We start from the raw sequence: 18,036 nt of genomic DNA on the forward strand, positions 1-18,036 counted from the left end.
TAGATTTATTAGATTCTTACATTATACTTTAGATGCCCTATGAAATTAAATTTATAATAGATAAGTGTGATCCTTAGAAGTAATGTGTAAGTTAAAACGACTATGTTCCCCTGTAAATAGTCAATTTGTTGCGAATACTAGTGTACTGAACATACATGTAGGACGTAGCTCTGCGGGGCGAAGCCGCGGCCGCGGGGCGCCACGTGGCAAGAGATTTAATAATCTATAATAAAGATTTCTTCTCAGTTATTATATATTTTTTTTATTTTTAACATACCCGTCAACTTTCAGATCAGTATTTTTAAGCACTACTTTGGGTTTGTTCGACAAATTTAATTATTTGCTACTGATTTCATTTTTATTTTGTTAGGGCTGTTTTATGTATTTATATTCTTTTCAGAGAAAAAAACACAAAGGTACTTTAAAGTTTTTTTAATAATGTCGCCATCACCAAACATACATAAACATCACAAAATAGTAACAGTCTTAAAATATTTCATAAAAAAACCTTGAAGCCTCTAAATATTATTTGTAGCAGAATATAACATCTATACAATCAATTAGTTAACTGTAAAAATATATTTTAAAATTATTCTGTGTTACTCTTACTAAGGAACGTAATTATCACTCTAACAATAATACAAAAGTATAACACATTTTCTGTACAGTTAAGTACGCAATATATAAGAAATATAGTTATAAAAAGCAATTAAATACTGCATCACTTCCATTTGGTTAATATTGAATTCAAATAAATAGTTATACAAAGTTATAAATTATAAACTTTGTCCCAATGTTAAATTATCACTTAAGTAATATGATTAGTTACGTATACAACAAAACAATTTATAATACTTGCATCTTGTCTTTAGTTCCTGAAATATATAATTTTAACACCACTTTCCATTTAAATTACTACAATAGGCTAAATTCTAATAGTTAAAACACATTCTACGAATCTTGTGTAAAATTTATTGGAACAAATTTAGCGCCAATGATAATAATTAGTTAGTACCTATTAGGCTTTATTATTAGTTTTATCCTTCAAATAATTTTATATGGATATATTGGCCCCATTTTAGCAGTTTAAGACAATCATTTTCTTTATTCATTACGTACCTATTACTTTGATTTAAAAAAATATTAATATTCAGAATTGACAGATGAGTTGTTTTCCTAATGAAAAAAGTATATAAAAGGATGTCATAGAAATTCTAATCTGTCGCACATTTGTTTTTCGACACTACCCTTTCGTAACGAACATTATGACGTAACTAACACCTAGCATTGGAGGGGGCGGCTAGTTTTACTGGCAGTGGCAGTTCGATCGTAGCCTCTGACCGATGCGCATGCGCTCCACGTGCTCAATGGGACGACTGCGGTTATTTAGATTATTAAATACAGATTGAGTTCGTGGTGTTTTTGTCTCCAAATTATCTCTTCGGTCTTATAGTCACGAACCGCATGCAATTATATAATAGAGAAAGTATCTGAAGAGACTCGTGCCATGTTTGAGCCATCCGCGACCGTTACAAGGAGATGATTCGGTGTTAGGAACAAAGGGGTTAGTATGAGATTATCAGTGAATCTTGCAGGGCGGCACGAAGGTTCCTATGTGAGCAGCGACGGCGAGGCACAGTGCGTCCTGGCGCGGGGCGGCTACCACCTGCAGCCCCAGCGGGATGCCGTCCGCGTTCACGCCCAGGGGCACCTGAACAAACACCAATAGGATTAGTCACGTGTTTGTATCCGTCTTTCTGTCTGTTCACCTGTCTGCGTTAATGTTAATTTAGCGGACAGACACACACACACACACACATACCAAAAGATAGAATATTTTCGTATATGTACATACATATACGAAATATTCTGTATTTATTATATTATATATTTTACAGCATGTATGTTTACGTCTTTTTTGTCTGCATGAGTGTCCGTCTGCTTACATGCCTCTATCTGTTGTCTGTTTATTTATATGTATTTGTCTCAGTTTATTTATTTGTCTTTTTTCTTCAATTCTCAATATCTAATAATGATACGTATGTGTGTTTGAATGTATGATAGAATGTCAGTGTGTATTTCTCGCTTGAACATCTTACCTGTGCGGCGGGGAAGCGCAGGGCGTTAAAGACGCCCCAGTAGGCGAAGTTGAAGGGCCGCAGGTACAGCGAGTAGTGGTAGGGCGCGGGAGCGGGTGCGCTCGGGAACAACAACACGCCGTCTGAGCCCAGCTTTTTCTGTGTACGAATACAAAAATATAAATACTGAAACCAAATAATTTATTTCATTCACGCATTCTACCTATGAAAGTATGCACAAAAATAAGTAAATTCAAAGAGTTTGCATGTATGAAAAAGTAATCATATAATATCATAAGGAGTGTGCAATTTATAATCGTCATTCGATGGCAAATGATCATCATCATACAGTCATCGGTTTTTGTAATTAACTCTTAATAGAATAAAAGTTTTACTAGAGGTCGAGTACTACGTGTCGCTTAAAGATTTAGGAAGATATGCGAGGTCTACCATAAAACTAAAAACACAGCAGCGACGAAATTCAAAAAATAGTCAGCGACATCGAAATAAACAAATACCCAGACCCTTATACCACAAGGTGTACTCACAATGAGGTCATCGGAGAGGTCCTGCGTGAGGCTCTCGGCCCACTGCGGGTCCACGGCCGGCACCACCTGCTCGTCCAGCAGCTTCAGGATCGCCGCCAGGGTGTACTGCGAGTAGCCGACCGTCTGCAAACGAAATTATTAGTAAGTAGTGGCATATAGAACATAGCGATACTTATTTACATAGGTTCAGTAATAGTATTCATATGATTTTAAGCTTTCTACTTAGTAATTTTGATTTTATATAAAAAAAAAATGTGTGTGTGTCAGCTACGACGCACGATTGGAGTTTACTCCTTACGAATGATAATTATGATATATATCGAATAGAAAAAAGGGTAGGTAAATGAACGCATCTGCTAAAATGATAAGAGAAACAAACATATATCTGTAATTATTCGGATTATTTATATTACTTCAATAATGCGTATTACATAAAGTATGTTACAAAATAATATAAAATAGCGCCATCTAGTGGCAAGTTTTATAAATTGTAAGTTTGCAAGTTTATCAATCTATGTATTTTGGTTCCAAATATTATAATGGTAACTTAATATAATTGTTTATATTAAAGTAAATTTTAATATAATATAATTATTTATATTTAAAACAATGTTAAACGTTTTATAACTTAAAACTTAATAATTATAATTTCTTTATAAAATATCCTTGTTGCAATTTACGGATGAAATTTATATGAGACTCAATAAACATGTTATTATATGTAATTTGGATTGTTTCTGAATGTTTTATAATTCTAGAATTCATTTAAAACGTATTGCTAATTTTATATAACTTATTTTGAACATAATTCATTAGCAATAATTCTGTAATAAATATTAAATAATACTGTTTTGATTTTGCCCGTTTATCGTTGATAGATGGTGCTGATCAATAATGCATCGATTTTTAATAGTTAAATTAATATATCAGTAACTTACAAAAGCCTCTTTATGTTAAAAACTTATTTTGCTAATATTATTTCTTATTCAATTGCTTACTGATTTTATATGTTACTCTTCTTTAAAAACGTTTATAAAAGATTGTTAATCATATTATGGCGCCAATGTTCATATTTTTCAGTGTTTATAAATGATCAAACCTATAACTTAATTTATGCAAAAATGTAAACAAATTAGTTAATGACGTTTTAATGTTTTATATATTGCTAATTATTTTTATTGTAATAATTACTTTCATATTCATATTTTGATTCATATTTTGGTTACCGTTACGCCTTAACTTTTCGTGTTACACTTGATTTTACTCCTCATAAAATTTCCGTACCGGGCCTTATAACTCAAATCGTTTCTTAAGGAGTAAACTCCAAAAAAAAATCACTTTATATCATATAATAAATCATGTTTCAGGTGTTTATTTTTTTGTAGTGATTTTTTTATTCCACATTTAATTTCTTATATGGGGACAGTAACCCTTTCCCACAATGTGGACATCTTCAGATTTTTTGATTACAAAGCCGACGTTCATTCATTCGAAGATTCGTTCAAGCATTGTTTAAATGTAGTTCATCAATTATTATATTTATTTCGTGCATGAATTGTGGGCGAGTAATATGAGTATAATATAATATGAATTGGTCTATGTAATACACAAATTGTGGTGACTATTATGCAGTGTACCTTCTTAGCGAGCTCTATCAGTCCGTTGGCCTCGCCCTGGTTGTTGGCGAGCAGGCGCGGGAAGCTGTCCACCTCGCGCGTCATCCAGTGCCGCCACAGCGACAGCATGTGCGCGAAGCCCCGGTGGTGATACGGCCGCGGGGACTCCGCCCCAGTAGACAGCTGCTCCACCACCCTGGGTACGTAGAATAATAAATAAATCACGAGGTAAGCGTATACCCATAGATGGCGTCGTTAATATTTAACTTAGAGCAGATGGCGCCACTGGTCTACTAACGACATAAAAACCATCCTAAGTCAAAATTATACTATAATCACAATGTAAGTTTTTAACCACAGATGGCGTTGTTACCACTTTTAACTTAGAGCGGATGGCGCCACAGGTCTACTAACGACGTATTTTTTTAAGCAGTGATTGTTAACTTTGGGCAGTAAGACGTTCCAAAGAATGAAATACATATATACAAATACGCTAGAAAAATAGTCGGATAAAAATTATTTAAACTTATTACTATTTTTTTATAATATAGGAGAAGCAGACGAGCATGCAGTCCACCAGCCTGATGGTAAGGAGCTACTGCCGCCCATGGACATCTGTAATCAACCCCAGATAGGATAAGCTATTCCTACTTGGGGTCGGCCACAGATGCGCCGCTACTCCTGAGGACTAAGCTGGAAAGCCTCGGAAAAAGTATGTCTCCCTCACCACACACTTCAAACCAGAACACAGCAGCACTTAACACTACTGTTATAAGGCAGAAATAGGTGTGGCGGTGGTGCCGCCGGAGTCTAACCACAAAGGGTTCTACCGCCTTCAAAAATGATACTTTAATCACGATGTAAGCGTTTACCCATAGGTGGCGTTGTTACATTTAAATGAAACTTAGAGCAGATGGCGCCACTGGTCTACTAACGACGTGATTGTTAACGATTACATACACTCAAAACATAACACTCCAGATAATAAAAATATTAAAATTGATTATTGTTCATAGACGGTTGTTATCCTGTATTCGGACATGTAAATTTTTTAAAACATATTGTATACAGGAGAATGATATAACGAATATACCTTTTCATAGCTTTCCTGAGATCCGAGGAAACTGGGCTCACACGAAGATCCTCAGCAGTCTCCACATAATAGAATTTGAGATTCTGTGAAACAGATGAATAATAAATCAAGAGGATTATGGTAATAAAATAGGACTCTATGTTCTGTTATATTGCTATTCGATTTTTATTTTAATTATGTTAAGATTCCTATAACTATTTAAATAGTAATGTTAAATGACTTAATCATTATTATAATGAACAGCCCAATTATTTGTCTTAAGATACAAACATGCATCGTTTCTGTACTTTCAAGTTGAATGCAGTCTTATAAAACTATCAGATAAACGCTACTCTTTATGCTGTCATCACCAGGTGGTAGAGACCGCGCCAAACTTCTAGTCCGCTCTGAATATAGAAGTGAATCGCGTCGCAACAGCAAATTGTAGATATTAAGCAGCAAGCCGAAGACAGCGCGGGATCCCCCCCCCCCCAGGCACCCTCCGCTCCCCACTCGAGCCCGCGGGTATAGCTGTGTGTTAGTGTGCGCTTACGTTGCTACGGAGTATATGCTTGAGGTAGTATTCGACCTCATTAGCTCTCTGACTGACACCTGCGGATTAACTTCAAAGCGGACTTGAAGTTTGGCGCGAACTATACCAACACTCCTTTACCATCCCTCCGCCATCAAGTAACAAAGAAAATAGTTTATTCTGGAAAATCGCAACACACAGTACGCATGCAAGCAACCAACAACGTAATTAAAAATAAAATGCACGATTGAGACAGATAAATAAATAAAACAACTCACCTGCACGTTTATCTTCCGCTCGAGCTGCAACAGCGGCGCTCGCTCGGCCGCCACGATGGTTGTGAGCGGCGCTAGATCCTCGCAGTGCTTGCTCACAAAACCGATCGAGGCCATACTCGATGTCTCTTTGCCTGTACGTAGCGCTGAACCTACAGGCAATATGGAGTTTAACTTCAACTCATATTATGTACAATAAGCTAGTCATAATTGGCTTTCTTCTGAAAAGTAGGGGAAGCTTAAAATGAGGTTTGGTAAAAGGATGTATGTGGTTAGCGGATACACGAGTAATATGTTATATACAAATTACACCGCCCATCATAGTAATATTCACAATTTGCAATTCATGGTGATTTATTTATTTTTGTAGTTTAATATTTTATTTATTGTCTATTGATCGATTTGTATCATTTACAAACTTACTTCATTTACAATATTATTATAGTAAATGAATATTATACCTTTAAGGTTGGTGTGTCCAGCGGTGGGGTTGAGCGCGAACAGGCCGCAGTAGAAGCCCGGCATGCGCGTGGAACCGCCGATGTCCGAACCTATCACATATATCACATAATAAATCATATTACGACTCTTATTACTACTGAAAACCATTAAGAATAATTAATCGTCACAAATTATGCCCTAGAAAAATTGTCAAATTTCGAACTTGGTATTAAAAAATATTACTAATGGATCTTATGGAGCTGACAAAGGAATCAAACGCGCAAACGGTCAGGTAGTTAGGTTTGAACAGCACTCGTTTATTTTGAATACCCGACTTAGCCAGCTCAAAAAAAATCCCATCCTTCTGCTAGAGTACAGATAGGTTGATATTTTTTTGTAGTTTCTGATAATATTTATTCAAAACCAATCATATAAAATTCTCTACTAAATCGTCTTGGAAAAATACAAATTACTCATAACTTACACAGCGATATGGGACAGGCAAGTGCAGCAGCTAACGCCGCCTCGCCGCCGCTGGAGCCGCCCACGGTGCGGCCGGTGTGGTACGGGTTGTTGGTCTGACCGAACACCATGTTGCGAGTCTCCTGCCTGGAATGGATTTTTTTTTATAAATTTTGACGACCCGCGTCGCGTATCGGTTACAATACCGGTCTGATGCGCAGAGAGTCCCGGGTTCGATCCCGGGCCAGACAGACATCTAAATGATGAATTTAGGTCTCTGTTTCTGGGTCTGGGTATTTGTGTATTTGTCTGTGTGTGTGTCCATAGCACCCACGACACAGGGAATCCTAGTGTGGGGCTGTGAGTATAGAAAGCGTTAAGCGTTATTACTTTTTTTATAATACGGGAGTAGTAGATGTAGTCCACCTGCAGTAAGTGACTACTGCCGCCCATGGACATCTGTAATCAACCCCAGATAGGATTAGATATTCCTACCTGAGGTCGACCCCAGATGCGCCGCTACTGGCTAAGCTGGAACGCCTCGGAAAAGTATGTCTCCCTTACAACCCTTCAAACCAAAACACGGCAGCGCTTAACACTGCTGTTATGAGGCAGATATAGGTGCGGCGGTGTCGCCGCACCTATATCTGCCTATAATTATCGTATTTATTATATAACTACTCGTTATAAATTATTTTTAGCATTTTGGTTTTTACATATACAAAAACCCGACTGTTAAAATGATAGTTACTACCACGATAGAGACGAATCAGATGACATCACGACATTTCATATGTTAAAATCCATCAAATCAATTGGGCTGAAGGACATGCCAAAGGATAAGGTATACGTACATACGCTCGAAAAACATTACCCTATACAGGCTGATGGTGGTAGAAGCCTTTGAGGTTCGACTCCGGCGGCACCACCGCCACACCTATTTCCACCTAATTACAGCAGTGTTAGGCGCTGCTGTGTTCCGGTTTGAAGGGTGTGGTAAGGGAGACAGAATTTTCCGAGGCGTTTCAGCTTAGTCCTCAGGGGTAGCGGCACATCTGTGGGCGACCTCAAGTAGGAATATCTAATCCTATCTAGGGTTGATTACAGATGTCCATGGGCGGCAGTAGCCACTTACCATCAGGTGGACTGCATGCTCGTCTGCTACTCTTATATTATAAAAAAAGGCTTGTAAAAAGTACTATCCAAGTTATAAAATTCTTGCGTGTTATATCCATATTTCATGCATTCAAGCATTGTAAGTCCAATTCGATTTGATCCAAATTCGATGTAATTGAATTTGATTAATCAAGAGTAATTCGTTCAATAGAGTGAAAACTTTTTATATTGTTCTTTACACTTGATAATAGATTTTAGCGAATAATAAAGACGGTTCATTCAAATAGTTGTGTAAAAATATAAAATTTTGCTCATTTATAAATAGTCATGTAATATAAATAGTATGTAAATGTCTATAATTTATATTTAAATTTAAACTGCATATTGCATCTTTTTTCAGAGTAATTTATTGAATTATAAACATTAAATTTTTAAATGTTTATCATTTATCATCGGTCGGTGTACAAAAATCTAAAGTAGGTACGGAACCAATTTCAATAAGACTCAAAACCAGGAAGTTTTTGATCAGACCTTAACTTTTAGGCTGCCTCTAGGACTTTACCTTCGAAGTTGAAACAGACACATATTTATAATAATGAGCAAATAATCAAGTTTGTCGTGTAAGCGAACGGGTTTGGCGAGCAGGGTGCACTCGCGGTCACAGACCCACTTACAGCAACACATTTAGCGTCCAACCGGTTTGGAGGTGGCCATTATTATGTAATGGTGTTGTTTTCTTTTTTACGATTTCCTGTTAAAATTTCCATATTTTACTACAATATTTCGTCCCACGGCTGGCCTGATTATAGACAGACAGGGTGTACTCCACCACATTGCCCCAACGCCGATTGCTGCATTGTTTAAATTAACCATCTGTTAACTGGCGCCCGTTAGGAGTAAGAAATCCTTGTAAAGCCTATAGCATAACGTTGTCACACTCCGTCTGAGATGGTATAAAAATTAATTTTAAAAAATACTTTTCAGTCTATATGCTGTCCAATGAAGTAAAACTTTGTCAATTACTCAAATTAACAATATAAAGTAAACTCTAAAACAATATTCGTTATGATGTTATATTCAATTAGTGTAGAGTGTTGACTAACACTTCAGCAAATTCATTATCGGGCTGGTGTTACCGGTAGGCAAATTTAATGAGTACTTAGTGCTTTTATGGCACATAAAATACAATGTACGTACATAGATACAATGACTACTTGTGCCCAAGAAACTTTTAATAAATCCTGCGATTTAAAAAAAAAAATCTTTATATTTTTTCATTTTACATTCGTTTTCTTTTTGTATGAGATGCCTATTTCTGTTTTATATTTTCCCGTGACCAATGTATTTTTGTTTTTCAGTGTATGTATTGCAGAGAAAAACACTTAGAATACAATATAACAGGAGGTAGGAGGAATTCCTGGCCACTTGTTAATCTCGGATATACCAATAATAGTGGATACACTCTTTTGGGATGTGACAACGTAACAAAACCTCACCAGTCGTTAGTGACATAACAAACAGTTTTGAAGGTGGTACAACCATTTGTGGTTCGACCCGGCGGCATCACTGCCACACCTATTTCTACCTCATAACAGCAGTGTTAAACGCTGATGTGTTCTGGTTTGAAGGGTGATGTAAGAGTGACATATTTATGCAAGGTGTTCTAGCTTAGTCTTCATGTGTAGCGGCGCATCTGTGGCCGACCTCAGGTAGGGATATCTAAACCTATCTGGGGTTGATCACGGATGTCCATGGGCGGCACTAGCCACTTACCATCAGGTGGACTCCTATATTATGAAAAAATAACAACTTCTCGCCGATCGTCAGTGACATAACTACATGACGTAACACTCACCACTTGTTGATCTCGGGCACATTGGTAACGGCGACGGGTATAGCGCCCGCCTCCCGCAACAAGCGAACACACTCCGCGTCCTCGGGCGCGCGGACGTGCTTGCGCGCCAGTATGCCCAGCGTGTGCAACATGCCCGCTACTGCATGGCTCTCCTTGGCCGTGAAGGGAACACCTGAGGAGTATGACATGTTTTTTCTATAATATAGGAGTAGCAGACAAGCATACAGTCCACCTTATGGTGAGTGGCTCCTGCCGCCCATGGACATCTGTAATCAACCCCAGATAGGACTAGATATTCCTACCTGAGGTCGGCCATAAATATGACTGAGGACTAAGCTGGAACGCCTCGGAAAAGTGTTTTACTTACCACCCTTCACAACTAACCAGAACACAATATGAAGCTGAAATAGGTGTGGCGGTGGTGCCGCCGGAGTCGAACCATAAAGAGTTTTACCACCTTCATGGTTTTTGAGGTCGTTAAACATTTTCATCCCCTATTTATGTCGCTGAGTGGGTGAATTTTGAACTTCCCTTCTTAGCATTCATCTATGTTATGCAAGGATCGGCGGTGCGAAATTTCACGCTCTAAAATCCCGTTGTTTAAGCAAAATTTTCACCGTAATCGTAACAGCTTTATATATTTTTGTAATGCTATAAACATTATCGTTGATTGATAGGCACTTTTTATTTCGTTTTTTTTTGTAGGTTTTATTAGGTATTAACTTCGATCACTAATAAGTAGTGATCGAAGGGTATTAAGCATAAGTTTCATTCAACATTCTACAGAGGTGCAGCAAGGTGACTTTCCAGATCTGCACCAGATATAGAAGAGTCTGGCTCAGCAGTGGGACATAAAAAAAATGGTGCAATGTACATATTATGCAAATAGATATTACCTTTTTGCTACAATGACCACTTGGGTCACATAGACTCCATTCTTCAATCAATTAGTTATACGTTGGAGATTCGAAAGTGCACTATCTGGTGTAATATCTGTATACATAGTTTGTATAGAAATTTTAATGAAGGCTAGTGGAAATTTTAAACCGGATAATAATACTCTTAAGGCAGTAATGTTATTGTTATGGCCTCCCTATATGAATATATTTAAAAGAGAATGCCTCGTAATATTTTTTACGATATGTTTTGAAATGGAAATATACTAAACCATTACAGAATTGACGTAAAACTCGTTTGTATTCTTATTTTTATAACGGCGATATTTTATCAGGCCTGTATTGTAAAAAATATTGAAAGTAGTATTCGATGTGTTGTACATAAATTGATGATTTACACATACATTGTTGATTTTTGCAATCATCACGATCATCAGTTTGTGTGAAAATGCCATGAATATTATAATAAATATAAAATCGTATTTCTTTTACGATTTTCTACATAAAACGTACATACCTACTGCTTAAACTTAGTTAGAGGCATGAAATTAATTGCAATTAATTAGGACTTAAAATATTAAAATAAGGATAAAACGTAAAACAAAGGTTTTTAAGATATATTACATAGCGAACAGGAATTACAATCCCGCACTTTCATAATTATACGGGATTTTTGCTGCACTTTCTTTAATATATATGCGGGATCTAACAATCCCAACGTATATGTCGTTAATTACAACTTGTATATTATTATATAAATATAATAATAATATAAGAAAAGAATTGTTTTAAGGCAAATAAAAAAGTAGCGACATTTTTATGTTAAGTGTTAAGTGCATTCATATTAAATTTATTTATCCTTAGCTATAACTCTCTTTATGTATAATTAACGTAAGACAGACAATAGCGCTTCTAGAGTCAAATACTTTGTATGCAAAATGCCTGCTATAGAGGTGAATACAATGTGAAGTCACATGAAATTTAATTATTCTGAATATCAATTACCTTTTGTTAAATAAAACAGTTTTATTTTATTATGAACACTCTGGAAAATGTCAATTTTATTAAATTTCCTTTGTGTGACATTGAAAAAGCAAACCATTGCAGATATTGCAGTTCAACCGATGGTAAATGGTGACCAGGATCGAAGTCCTATTAAGGAAAACCACAGATGCTTTGCTGATTAAGTTATTACAACAGACTGTCCTTTGTTGTCCCTTACCACACCCTTCAAACCAGAACACAGCACTGCCAAACACCATAATAGGGCAGTAATGAGATATTAGTGATCCAATCTGAATATTTCTAGTAAAACACTCAACACAAGCTATTTTATAAATTATTAATGAGAAAATTACCTAGGAATGGTCTCTTCTCAAAATATTCCTTGGGCTGTCCATTTTCTATGGCTTTGTCGATCTCGCGGGCTTCCTTCAGCGCGTCTTCGAACCGCTCATCCGTCACAGCGTTCAGTATTGGATTTACCTAAAACAATACAATGAAACTTGCAATAATTATAAAAACAAATACCTGACTGCTAATAAAAGTAGCCTACAGTCACTCCCAAAATTTAGACGAAACCAACGACAGATCGTCATTATCATCAACCCATTACTGTCGACTGCTGAGTACGGGTCTCCTCTCAAAATGAGAAGGATTAGGCCATAGTCCACCGCGCTGACCAAATGCGTATTGGTAGACTTCACGTACCTATTGGATTTTTTTATAAATCTCTCAGGTGTACAGGTTTCCTCACGATGTTTTCCTTCACTGTTTAAGCAAGTAATGTATGAGAAATTAATTATCAACGACAGATAACGACACCTTATGTGTTAAAATCCGTCAGGCCGTTGGGCTGTAGAGCTTGCCTAAGAGACATACCTATAGGTATTATATGATGCACATACATGAAAACATACGCTCGACAAACATTACCTCTCCGCACCCTCTGTACTCAGGTAATATAAAATATATGAAACTCAATTCAAAAGTCGTTGGTGTGATTGACGTCTGTTTAAGATATGCCCATAGAAAAAGTTGCGAATGACGTAGGTTAAACAAGGAACGAAAAACATCTACAAAAAAGTGCGCGAGTACAAAGTCCTAAGTCAAGTTACTTATAATAACAAGAATATTCACATAAAGTAGATATGTTTTTGCTCATGATCAATGCGCAATATTTTAAATTATAGTTTCAATCTATTCCCATAGTAGTCTTGTAATTAAATAAATAAACGCGAAATTATTTTAAAATGCCAGAAGCGCAATGTTATTTCATGTAATAAAGGAACTTTGGAAAATATTGCACAGGCTTTAATCTCGTTTTGTTATTTTCTTTTATTAATATAATATAACAATAGCTGACAAGCATGCAGTCCAGCTGATGGTAAACGACTGCTGCATCCCATGGACATCTGTAATCAGCCCTGGATTAGATTACTAACTGAGGTAGGCCACAGTTACACCGCTACCCCTGAAAGACTCAGAAATGTATGTCTCCCTTACCACATCCTTCATACCAGAGCACAACAGCGCTTAACACTGCTATTAATCAAAAACAGGTGTGGCGATGGTGCCGCCGGAGTCGAACTGCAAGAAGTTCTACCACCTAACAACTCTTATAAAAGATATGTATTAATAATAGAAATACACTTACAGCTTTTATCCTCTCAATGCAAAACGTGACCAGCTCCTCAGACCTCAACTCTTGCTTTCTGATCTTAGCTGCTAGCGAGCATGCACTCTCTGCTAGCACGGCATGCCTCTTCTCCAGGTCGGGGATAGGCTGCCGTCTCCCCTCCCAGTACAGGGAGAACAGGAAGTCCACAAACATGTCAAAGATGACTCGGAAGGTGAGGAATGCATGCTTCAGGATATTACCCGCCATGCCTCTGACTATTTTATTTGTTTTCGTGTTTCGGTGCTGCACAAACAAGGTAATATATATGTAACATTTAAACTAGACCCATTAATTTTTCAATTATATTATTATGTTTTGTACAAAGTTGCATATCCGTTTACATATTTTATCTTTTCTAAGATTATTTAGATTAGATAATGCATAATGATCATTTTTCATTAATAACTAATTAACATTAATACTATTATTAGTATGTTTGCTGTCTGGTTAAAGCAGGTGGTGACTTAACAGATAATAAAGTTAAAAATAAAATTTGAATGATTACATCATAGTTCCTAATACATAATATACATAGTTCAGATAAAAAATTCTAGACAGCATTTTCATACAGATAACACTAAGTACCGGAGGCACTATCAATAAGATAGGTATCTATAAAATACTTTATATTCAAAGAAAACATTTTTTTTTTTTTAACTCCTTATATCCTGCAATCTGCCTCTCAAGGCATTTAGCTGGAGGTTATGTGGTTACTAGTTGGCAGGCATGGTTTACGCCCAGTGGCGCACCCATTTATAAGTGTATCCTTGTAGGCAATTTCTAAGAAGGGAGAAGGTCCTGGGGAGCTCTCCTTTTGATGCGCTTAAAAGTGTGTGTGTGCAAAGAAAACATACTACACAAAAATTGAGTGACACAATTTTATTACAAAAAAGATTTATAGCAAAATGTGGGATCAAATAAATATTAATTGACTATAACTTTTGATATACAAGTGGTGGTAAACATAGCTAAAATTTAATATTGATTTATATGTCCCACATGATAAATGAGCTAATTTTTTATTGTGCTACTAAGATTCATGGCAAAAAGAGTCAATTGCATGGTTAATGGAAATTTCCATTAATTACTCCTATTTTTACTATCACACCTTGAAACCTGTTAGTACTTTTAGTTATTTATAAAAGTAAACCTTGTCTTTATAATTTCAATGTCACAGTAAAGTAAACAAAGTACATAATACGAAAGAATTAAATTGCCGTAAACTTATATAAATTATATTATAATGGAACTGAATAAATTAACTGTGCAACCAAATTGTTTAAGCACTCACTGTCACAAACAATGTACTTACTTAACTGTAATTCACTATTATTTTTATTTAATGGTTATTTTTATTACACACAACACACACAGTAGTTAGAAGACTACTGACTAGACTGCTGCATTAAGTACATGCATTCATAAATTATTCATAAGTCAAACCTATCGGCAAGTTGCTTTGAACAGATCAGCCACTTGAATTGTGATAACTTTATAACTGATTACACGTTTCACCTTTTTAAAAACACAATTTGAGTTATCAGTATCACAACTGGGTTCTACAATTATAATAAAAAATTATACAATAAAATATTATAATTTAAATTTTTGACCTAAGAACACGACTTACACGAGAGATAATTTCTTTTTTCGCGGTTCGCGCGCTCTCTGCAGTCATTACTCGACAACTAACGAATACGATTTTAAAATAAACACAGCGTAGGCAGAGAAGGCCAGCGGTTGACTTTCTTACTTCCTAATCCCTAAAGGTCTCGGAAGTTCTAAATATTTACGTAACAAGTTCAAAGTGCAATATCCGCGTACTACAAGTACGATAACTTTTCAAGGAATCATACTATAGAATTTCACCGCAACTTGGTGAAAGGCAAATAAGTTTGATGGAACTTTAGAACATAAGCTGAACGGGAGGCATTTGGTTTGTATCATAACTTTCTATTTGTGTGTGTTACTTACTTTCACTCTCGTAGCACCAAATTAATAAAATAATCTTATTAGGAAACAAAGTGAAAGTTTTGTTTTTATTTATTTACAACACGATTAAAGTTTAAACCTGTTAATCCTGTTATCACTTATCAGTGTTGTAGTATTTTGAACTATTTTGTGATTTTGTGACAAATGACACGCATGACATTTGAAAATTGATTTTGACGCTATTTTTTTAATTTCGTTGACTGTTGATGATGCTCAGATATCACGTTTTCATTTATAATATGTACATTAACATTACTGTAAGACATATATTTTTTAAATGATAATAGGGAATATGCACATTTTTATTTTATTATTTTAAACCACTTATTACATCGTTTTAACATAGTAAAAAATATAAACAATTTTATTAGTGTTTGAAATATTTTTTTAAAAAATATTTAAAGTATCATTAAAATTTGACACATTTGAACGCCGCCATTTTACGCGCTCTTTGAATGACGTCACGTAGCGTGATTTGTATTGATAATGATGATAACTGTATGCACATAAAGGTATTATTAAACGTTTTCAGGTTTCATCGCTATTTACATCATGGGAAAGGCTAAATAACCACTTTATAAATATTTCCTAGAGTTATTGTGCAAAACCACTACTATAAATACATTATATAGTGTTTTTTCCTTTGCAAAAGATGCGAAAATACGAAAAATGTGGTGCAAGATTATAGGGAACAGATAAAGTATCTCCAAAATCGCATTAACATTTGCATTTACTGTAACAAACAATAATTTTAGGTAAATAATTTTAAAATATTGCATTGATCATCTAGTTCGTTAGGTGTACTTATCGACTGCTACATCAAAGGCTATCATTTGAAACACACAAAATACATTATAATCTATTATAATTTACAATATTATAAAGATAGGTGGTAGTCAGTAGCCACTTACCATCAGGTGGACTGTATGCTCGTCTGCTACTCCTATATTATAAATATTAACAAAATAAGTTATGATCAATTAAATATTTCTGAATACCAGTTTATTCATTTTCTTATTCATAAAACCAGTTTATTCATTTTGCATATTTTAGGTAAATAGTCCGATTGTGCTTTGACAAAACTACTTTCAATCATTGTTCTTGATTATTCCTAATAATACTATGTAGAAAAATCGCACTAGGTAATAAATAACACTGTAGGAATATAGACAAAAATATTTTTTCTCTCAAACAGTTTCAATATTGACGCCGATAAACATCGTAACACGCTATGTGACGTCATTTTTCGATTCGACCAATGGGAATGCGTTTTGCAAATTTGAATTTCGCGCGCATAATTTACGATTTTTGATTAAAGTTTTAAACAATTTAATACCAAATAAAGAAGAAATAATGGTTTAGATGTAATTTCAGGACCGTAATGTACCAAGGAAAAAAATAACAAGCAAATCTAAATCACATGCATATTCCCTATTGTAAGGCGGAGATTAATATTACTATTGATAAATAAGTGGACGAGTATTATTCACAGTTTTTACGTTATGTCTTATGTAACACGTAAACAAGTGAAACAAAGGTCGTAAGTAGACATAGTAAGTAGAACGCAACAGACAGAACATTTGAACCATTTTAAGTCTTTAGGTACACATTTAAACAAGCACTTATAGTATTTCTATGTATACAAGCATACAACAATAAACTATTACACGTACATCTCAAATCACTATTAATTACATATCCCTAGGATATGTAATAAAGCTATAAAAATATTTTAGGGTCATGATCACTGGTCGCTGACTTTGTAATTAAATGTTAATTATGTAAATTATTGTAATTAATTTCCACAAAATAACAAAGGTAACAACATAATTTAGTAATTTTCATAACTAAAGCGAAAGTAAAATGTAGGTACATACTTACATAAAAATATATTACAATATAGGTGAGTACCTACCTACTTAATGAAACTTCTGAATCAAAGTTCAGAATGAAGTTAAATTTATCGGTCAATTTTTTTATATTATGGAGTAGCAGATGAGCATGCAGTCCATCTGATGGTAAGTGACTACTGCCGCCCATGGACATCTGTAATCGACTCCAGATAGGATTAGATATTCGTACCGGAGGTCGGTCACAGATGCGCCGCTACCCCTGAGGACTAAGCTGGAACACCTCGGAAAAGTATGTCTCCCTTACCATACCCTTCAAACCAGAACACAGCAGCACTTAACACTGCTGTTATAAGGCGGAAATAGGTGTGGCGGTGGTGCCGCCGGGGTTTAACCACAAAGGGTTCTATCACCTTCAAAGTCTACCAATTAAAGTGGAGTGGATCTTCCAGTCCATCCATTCTTCACCATCATTGATATCATGATCCAGACAAATGTATTGGATATATACCAAACCAAACCAAATGAGTCTGAATTTTATAGTTAGAAGTTGTTACGAATAAACACTAAAGAATTTCGCTTATTTTCACTATCAGACTCATCACAGATATTAATATCCTTTA

General features: G+C 35.5%; 1 protein-coding gene across 4 annotated transcripts; it reads right to left on the minus strand.

Annotated features, from left to right (window-relative positions):
* Window positions 1–417: 417 nt before the first annotated feature.
* LOC140754023 (fatty-acid amide hydrolase 2) lies at window positions 418–15,688 on the minus strand. 4 transcript variants are annotated; one of them, XM_073088925.1, is made up of 12 exons: window positions 15,546–15,688; window positions 13,548–13,814; window positions 12,250–12,376; window positions 9,996–10,167; window positions 7,047–7,171; window positions 6,583–6,672; window positions 6,125–6,273; window positions 5,336–5,418; window positions 4,264–4,438; window positions 2,627–2,749; window positions 2,100–2,237; window positions 418–1,711 (listed from the first exon to the last, which is right to left on the minus strand). In XM_073088925.1, exons 2-12 carry the CDS (start codon window positions 13,776–13,778, stop codon window positions 1,580–1,582), a joined length of 1,545 nt encoding a protein of 514 aa, XP_072945026.1. In that variant the 5' UTR covers window positions 13,779–13,814; window positions 15,546–15,688; the 3' UTR covers window positions 418–1,579. The 4 variants fall into 4 exon arrangements, with proteins under 4 accessions (XP_072945026.1, XP_072945025.1, XP_072945028.1 ...); XM_073088924.1 differs by lacking the exon at window positions 15,546–15,688 and adding an exon at window positions 15,202–15,403; XM_073088927.1 differs by lacking the exon at window positions 15,546–15,688 and adding an exon at window positions 15,015–15,148.
* Window positions 15,689–18,036: the final 2,348 nt, after the last annotated feature.

Source organism: Epargyreus clarus, unplaced genomic scaffold (assembly GCF_041222505.1).
Source record: "Epargyreus clarus isolate Ecla_fem2 unplaced genomic scaffold, WU_Ecla_fem_2.2 ptg000027l, whole genome shotgun sequence".
Taxonomy (NCBI): domain Eukaryota; kingdom Metazoa; phylum Arthropoda; class Insecta; order Lepidoptera; family Hesperiidae; genus Epargyreus; species Epargyreus clarus.

Bases quoted from the DNA above. Each gene is read 5' to 3' on its own strand.
- LOC140754023 (XM_073088924.1), bottom strand. From the start codon at position 15,249: ATGACTGCAGAGAGCGCGCGAACCGCGAAAAAAGAAATTATCTCTCGT. The intron at 6,274-6,582 runs GTATAATATTCA...TATTGCCTGTAG, and splicing joins TGGACACACCAACCTTAAAG to GTTCAGCGCTACGTACAGGC. The intron at 2,238-2,626 runs GTGAGTACACCT...ATTCGTACACAG, and splicing joins ACCTCTCCGATGACCTCATT to AAAAAGCTGGGCTCAGACGG.